Source organism: Sinocyclocheilus grahami, unplaced genomic scaffold (genome assembly GCF_001515645.1).
Source record: "Sinocyclocheilus grahami isolate Dianchi unplaced genomic scaffold, SAMN03320097.WGS_v1.1 scaffold491.1, whole genome shotgun sequence".
Lineage (NCBI taxonomy): Eukaryota > Metazoa > Chordata > Actinopteri > Cypriniformes > Cyprinidae > Sinocyclocheilus > Sinocyclocheilus grahami.
Window position 1 is genome coordinate 442,904 of NW_015505670.1, and position 6,463 is coordinate 449,366.

General features: G+C 39.5%; 1 protein-coding gene across 1 annotated transcript; it reads right to left on the bottom strand.

The window, feature by feature from the left end:
* Nucleotides 1–509: 509 nt before the first annotated feature.
* On the bottom strand, nt 510–3,245 carry LOC107554094 (membrane primary amine oxidase-like). The gene is made up of 4 exons (XM_016236479.1): nt 2,284–3,245; nt 1,251–1,536; nt 1,020–1,152; nt 510–926 (listed from the first exon to the last, which is right to left on the bottom strand). The coding sequence occupies exons 2-4, from the start codon at nt 1,505–1,507 to the stop codon at nt 558–560; spliced, it is 759 nt and encodes a 252-aa protein (XP_016091965.1). The 5' UTR covers nt 1,508–1,536; nt 2,284–3,245; the 3' UTR covers nt 510–557.
* Between the last annotated feature and the right edge of the window lie 3,218 nt (nt 3,246–6,463).

Genomic DNA, 6,463 nt, shown 5'->3' on the forward strand with positions numbered 1-6,463 from the left:
TTTACATGTACCTGTCATATTCTGGAAATCACCCGAAGCTCATAGGGTTATTTAAGTTCACTGGTAATCCAATGGAAATCACCAGTACTGCCCAATGGAAGGGCCCTTAGACCTACAATCCTTAAGACATCCAGTAATTAAGATCCACCTGGTCGGATCGTTATGTCAGGAAAATACAGGGAAAGACAAGAGATTCAGTTGCAAGCGTTCAAAGGTTTATTTTCAGAAAACCAAACCGGTAACCAGCCTAGAAGAATGCCAGGAATGAAGATGCAGAATTCCTCAGCAGCGCAGGGACTACAAAGGGCAGGTGACCGAACCGGACGACAGTCTAAGGAACAACGGCCTCCACAGACAAAGCAAGAGATCCTCACAGTAGCAGGTGGATCCACAATAGTCCGACGGTCACGCCACAGGAAGCCTCCAACAACGCACAGATACGAGAGCAGCAAACCGGAGACGGGAGAAAACTGAACAGAGAACCAGAGTGAGCAAACAACGATCCGACAGGGAATGAGCAACAAACAACTCAATATAAAGGGTGCAGCTGATCAACGCTAATCAGCGATCATGAGTTGCCCAGTAACGCAGGTGACAGCCACACACGCACACAGACACACACACAAAACAAAGGAGGAATCCACAGACCTGCGAACCGTGACACCTTCAAAGCCATGGTACGTGAATGGCTCCAGAGTGGAACTGCAGTGATCCTTTTCCAGACACGCCATTTTGTTGTACTCACAGTCACTCTCAGGGCCTGGACCAAAATACACTCCATCAGGTGAGTTGATGGACGGATCTTCATTAAAATAGTTGTGCAGCCTAAGGATGACACCGCCACCATTGCCTACAGTAACCGTGTTGGGGATGTCTTCTGCATGCGGAATGTGTAGGAAACCGGTGGTCACCCAGGCAACCAAGTCCTTTAGAAGACATAATGAAGTTTAAGTCATAATTTCCATTAAATAAAAGTATCTGCTGAATAAAAACATTCTGATGAAGCGGCTCATTAATACCTCGTTGACGATCATCTCATTATCGTCAATATATTTGCTGAAGTCAACAAATGGGGACCACATGTAATTCTGATTGTACAGACTGCTACTAGTCTGCTCTTCATCTTTATGCTTGGTTAAAGCAACTTTATACCTAGAAGAAAAAAGAAAGTGAATGGGAGATAAACAACACGTCTAAAATATACATGTATCTCATTATTGTGTGCATGACTCAATACACTGAGGCCTTACCGAGCCCAGGATATGGACTTCTCTACGGACTCACTTTCAGGGAGGTGATCTCCAGCAAAGCTCACCACCTGAAGCCTGTAAGAGCGATGGTGGCCCCACTGATTAGTCTGATTCCTGGCTATATGAAGGTAACGGGGTGTCTTGGCACTATGAAGCATCGCTGCTTCTTTTTCTGTCTTGATTTGCTGCTCCACCAGTTGTGGTATCTTTGCTTTCTCTGAGGGCATCCATGGCAATGGCACTTCCTTATACACCATGTCTTTAGTCTAAAATACATTCTTCACACCTTCAAAAAAGAAAGAAAATGTTTTTAAACTGTTTTGGGACTTTTAACAGTATTTTTTTTTCTGTGGTATTCTTTGGAAGCTGATGGCCATATTTAGCTTTTCTATATAGTCAATTCCATCATTTTCATTATGACCAAAATGAAGGAACCCACAGAATCAAGACTCTGCTGTAGACCATTGTGAGATCCTTAAAGGGATAGTTCACCCAAAAATAAACAGTCTGTCATCATTTACTCCTCATGTTGTTCCCAATGTTGTTCTGTATGATGTTCTTATGGCATAATGAAAAATCTTATTGTTATCTGTTATTTGCCCATAAAATGACTTTCATTATATAATTAAATGTATATTTTGGGCAAACTATAGCCTATCCCTTTGATAATATGAAACAATTCATAAATATTGGTGAGTGACATTAATATCCATACGTCAGTCATCTTTATATCTTGAAATAGCCAAATGAAGGGTGTGGATGACATTTCTCAAAGTCGTAGTCAAGTCCAGCAACATACAGACAAATGAAAAGCCTATATTATGCTGTTTAATGTTACAAATGTTCCCAATGTTACCCGCTATTGGCATGTGACATGTCACAAAATGTCAACACCTAATAAAAGTTTTTATTTATTGGAAATGTTCAGTGGCTGATATCTCCACTGAGTAAAATGTAATTAATGTGACTGTAAATAAAAGTGAATCTATGTTACTGTTACTTTAGTAATGTGCTTGCTTGTTTTAGCTCTTACCTAAAATATCCAGGTCGACTTTAAAACGAGTATGGATATTTCCAAGGACATTCTCTGCAACCTGGTGGCCGTACTGCACATTTCCATCAACCTTAAAGGAGGATGATATGTAGCCAGTGGCGTGAACTCTCGCTTCCACGGAGCCGCTTTGATAGAAAATAAAGTCCCATATGTAATCATAGTTCCCTATTGCAGTAATAGTGCGGAACACCAGAGCGCTGTTTGCCATCCCACCAAACCCATTATGAAAGAAATCCGAGAAATGCCGTCGCAAAGGTCGCCCAATGTCATGTTCAAAAACTCAGATGGAGTTTCTGTAACGCTGCGTGACGTTGGTGTCAATATAGCGGTAGGTGTCTAGAAGGTGGCAGCGTACGGACAGTCGACCCCACGCACGAGCTCGTGAGCGAAGCGACCGATCCCGATACTTGAGTCCAGGAACTTCGAGAACAGACATCGCCTCCTGCACGCCGAGTGCGTACGCAATCCTTTCTCCTTTAAAACGAACATCAAACACCCGCATCCCAGTCAGAGAGCTCAAGCCAAACGCGAAGCTCCAGTCCAAATAAATCACCCGGTTGTTTTTAACGCTGAAACGTTTCCCTTGAAGGTAATACTGCTGTGGTCCTAAACCAGAAGGTTTTTTTCCTTGGCTTCAGCGAAGCGTAATTTGGGATTTCTTTGTAGACTATCTTTTTTAAACGACCCGCTTTGTAAATTACCACAAACTCATCAATGGTGTCAAAGTATTGACCGTTGTACAACAACCTGTCAACAGTCCAGTTTGACGAGTTGCTGCTTTCGTGATTGATCAGCATCTCGAAGCCCACAGGATGGATGTACATGCCACTGAAATCGCGGAAAAAAGAGATCCAGGTCTTGCGGTCTCCACTTCTGGTGCCTCTCGGCATACTTTCAAACGTCAGCAGCTCCCTTTGTCCTGGGATATAACCAAAACGTTCCGTCAGAGGTTTTTAAAGTTTTTTGGGGGGGGGGTTCTGTCCGCTGGAATCCAAGTAGCGCAGCACATCAGCCTTCTTCGGGAGCGAGAGGTCAATTAAAAAGATGAAATTCTCCGTGGGCTTTGCTAGGAACGAATGGGAGATATTTAAGTCTTTTTGGGCCCACATGTAGTCGCGAACAGACTTGTACTCCTCTGCTGTTAGGTCCACAAAAAAAAAAAAACTTTTATCTGAGTGCCTGAATTGTAGAGACTTTTGCGGCTGGGACATACATTTTGGAAGCCTATTTGAATTTAAGCATATCAACACAATGTTAATGATTACTGAGATGAGTCCCAGAAGTATCAATACGTATTTTAAGAGAGAATTCCTTGTTGTAGCGACTACGCCTCTCTTGTGCTCGAGGGCAACGCTCGGTCTCGAGCGTGAGAGTGCAGAATGGATCTCAGATACTACAGTAGGCTGGTAGTAAATGTTATAACCACACCCACCTGGGCTGCTCCCCTAAAGTTCAGACACGACCCCAGTGCTTTAATTAACATTTATCCATTTTACATTCGTTTTATTATCAATGCATGACCCTTTCTATTAATAAATCTAAGAGCCACATTGTGCGCAATTTTAGTGATCCTTGAATTTGTGTTTCAGTAGCACTCTAAATTGAATGTGCATATTTTAAAAGAATGTCAGATGCAGCTTTTTATGTAAAGGTTTCTTGACATTTGGATGAATCTAGTTAGTACAACAGAATAAACCTTTAACTTTTACAGATAAAAGCTTAAAATTGTGCATTTTATATATATTTTTTCTCACAGAAATTTAGCTAAATTGGTAAATGCTATTGGACTAAGTGTGAAACAAGCAATGAATAAGCAATGTCAACTGTACACTCGCTTAATTACAATATTTGCACAGCCTGTGGAATTCCAGACATTAGTTATTTTTTTTCCCTGGTTTTCATCATTTAAATCTAAGTTCATTTCCATTGAGGGGAGGAAGGAATGTTGCGCAACAGTTCTCAGGTTTATTTGGACATGCTCCATTTGTGCTTCAGGAAAATAATTCGATTTCTTGATAAGGTGTGAGTAATACAGAAAAGCCTTTTTTAAAATGATAATAGCTTTGATTCGGGCTCCCTCTGTCTTAGAAACACATTTGAATAAATATAAAACAGGAAACAGGAAATGCCTAAAAGTTAACTGAGGGTCATAGTATAATACAAAAACTCCCTCATGCAGACAACAATGCTCTTTAAACAAAAGTTACAACAAAACATCTGATTGTATTTGTATGTATTTTAGATTTATGATATCTCCAACCAAGTTCCCATTTTCATCGGACATTCAAAGAATATATAGCAAGGACTCCATGCAGTTTATTCATCTTACCCATTTTTTGTGAGTACTCCTCATTAAATGAAGATCCTGTTTAAACAATATTGTAGTATGCACTAAAAGCATCTATCAAATGCAAAAGTGTAATATATAGCCTAAGTACATATTGTTTTAGGATAACACTGGCTAAGAAATCAGATAACAAACCAGGAGGATTCATTGAGAAATTCACTTCAATTACACTTTTGCATACGTATGTTTTTAAATTATACACTATTTATATTCCTAAAGACGATGATTCAGGAAACAATATTTGTTTACCATTCTTTGTCAAGGTAGGGACTGTTGAAATTAGAATATGTTTTTTATAAGTAATTTAGTGGCCGATGGTGACCTTAAAATTCAAGCAGCAAAAAGTTCTTCCTGAATCTGGTTTTTGTTCGTAGATTAAATTACTCCTTACTCCCTCAGGACTTTCTGCAACAATGCATTTTTTTTCCTCAGGAAGCCCCAGTACTGCACTTGCAGGGTAGACTTAAGGTTAAAATCACAAGTCTGTGCTGCAGATATGAACTGCAGATGTTGTGCCAACAGCAGAGTGACCTGGAGATTCTATGCTTGTCCTGAGAAGGGTCTCGTCTGTCTGATTGCATCACAATTGTTTAACATTCATGTTTAAACATCTCTTGTGTGAACTCTGTTTTGCAATGGGCTGTGTGGTTTCCCCATCATAAGGGGGAGGGCAAAAGAGTAGGGCATTTTTAAAGTAAAAAAAGTGTATTCCTTGGATATGCCCTGATCTAGGATAAATCAACAAATACAGCTCAAGATAAATAGTAAGAAAAACCTATCAATGCAAAGCACCAATATTAAATTCACATCATAAATGTGTTAATCAAAAAACACAATCTTGTGCCACCAGAAAAATCAGGCCAAAAAGCCAATGGAATTGGTGCCCCCTGCTGGTCATAGAATTGACTGCAGTGGAATTTACTTGGAAAAAAATTGATCCCCCCCCCTCAGGAAAGTTTAAAATAGACACAAATGAAAAATAAACATATAGACACAGATAGTATACTAAATTTACTTAAAATTATCAGATAGATGAAGAATCAACAAAGTGATACTGATACAGTGAACAGATGTTTTAAGAGAAAGGTAGAGAAACAGGATAGATCACATTGACCTCTCGCATAACATGCTTGCTAACAAAGAGCGACGCAAAAACATTGGTATGCATGCGCATAGTGCGCAACAACTTACAAAACAAGACATTTTCCACCATATGATTTGTAATTTGCTTCACCTAAAACACTTATACAAATACGAAGGAATAGGAAAGCCATGCTATGATGAAAGCAATGTACGTGAATTTTACGTGAATGAATGTGTTACTATCAAATCCGGAAAAAAACGTAATTTTGACAATTACAAAAAGTGTTGCGACAGTACCCAGCACCCACAATAACCTGACAAGAAGAATAGCTTACGTTAAAAACAATATATAATACCATAAAAAGTAGTAACACAGATTTTCATCAAAATTGTAGGCTACTAAGCAAATTCATTAAGAGACATTCTATTCCTTGACGTAACAGAACGTTGCTATGCAACAAAAACAAAAACCTACTACGGCTGCTGCGCAGTGAAGCTTTACGTCATAGCTGTCATTACATGTCATTACGTAGACGCCTGGACATCTGTAATGACCAATCAGAAGCCAGGATCGGAACTTAAAAAAAAAAATAATAATAAATACAGCCCTTGGAAAGTAAATATGTACAGTTCACTCGCTGGGTGAATAGACAATAGGTTATTTATCACTGTACAGTACCAACATGTCATTACGTAGACGCCTGGACATCTGTAATGACCAATCAGAAG

Coding starts and splice junctions, on each gene's coding strand:
- LOC107554094 (XM_016236479.1), bottom strand. CDS start 1,507: ATGGTGTATAAGGAAGTGCCATTGCCATGGATGCCCTCAGAGAAAGCA. Junction 1,153..1,250: donor AAGTCCATATCCTGGGCTCG/GTAAGGCCTCAG, acceptor TTTTTCTTCTAG/GTATAAAGTTGCTTTAACCA. Junction 927..1,019: donor ATGAGATGATCGTCAACGAG/GTATTAATGAGC, acceptor TGTCTTCTAAAG/GACTTGGTTGCCTGGGTGAC.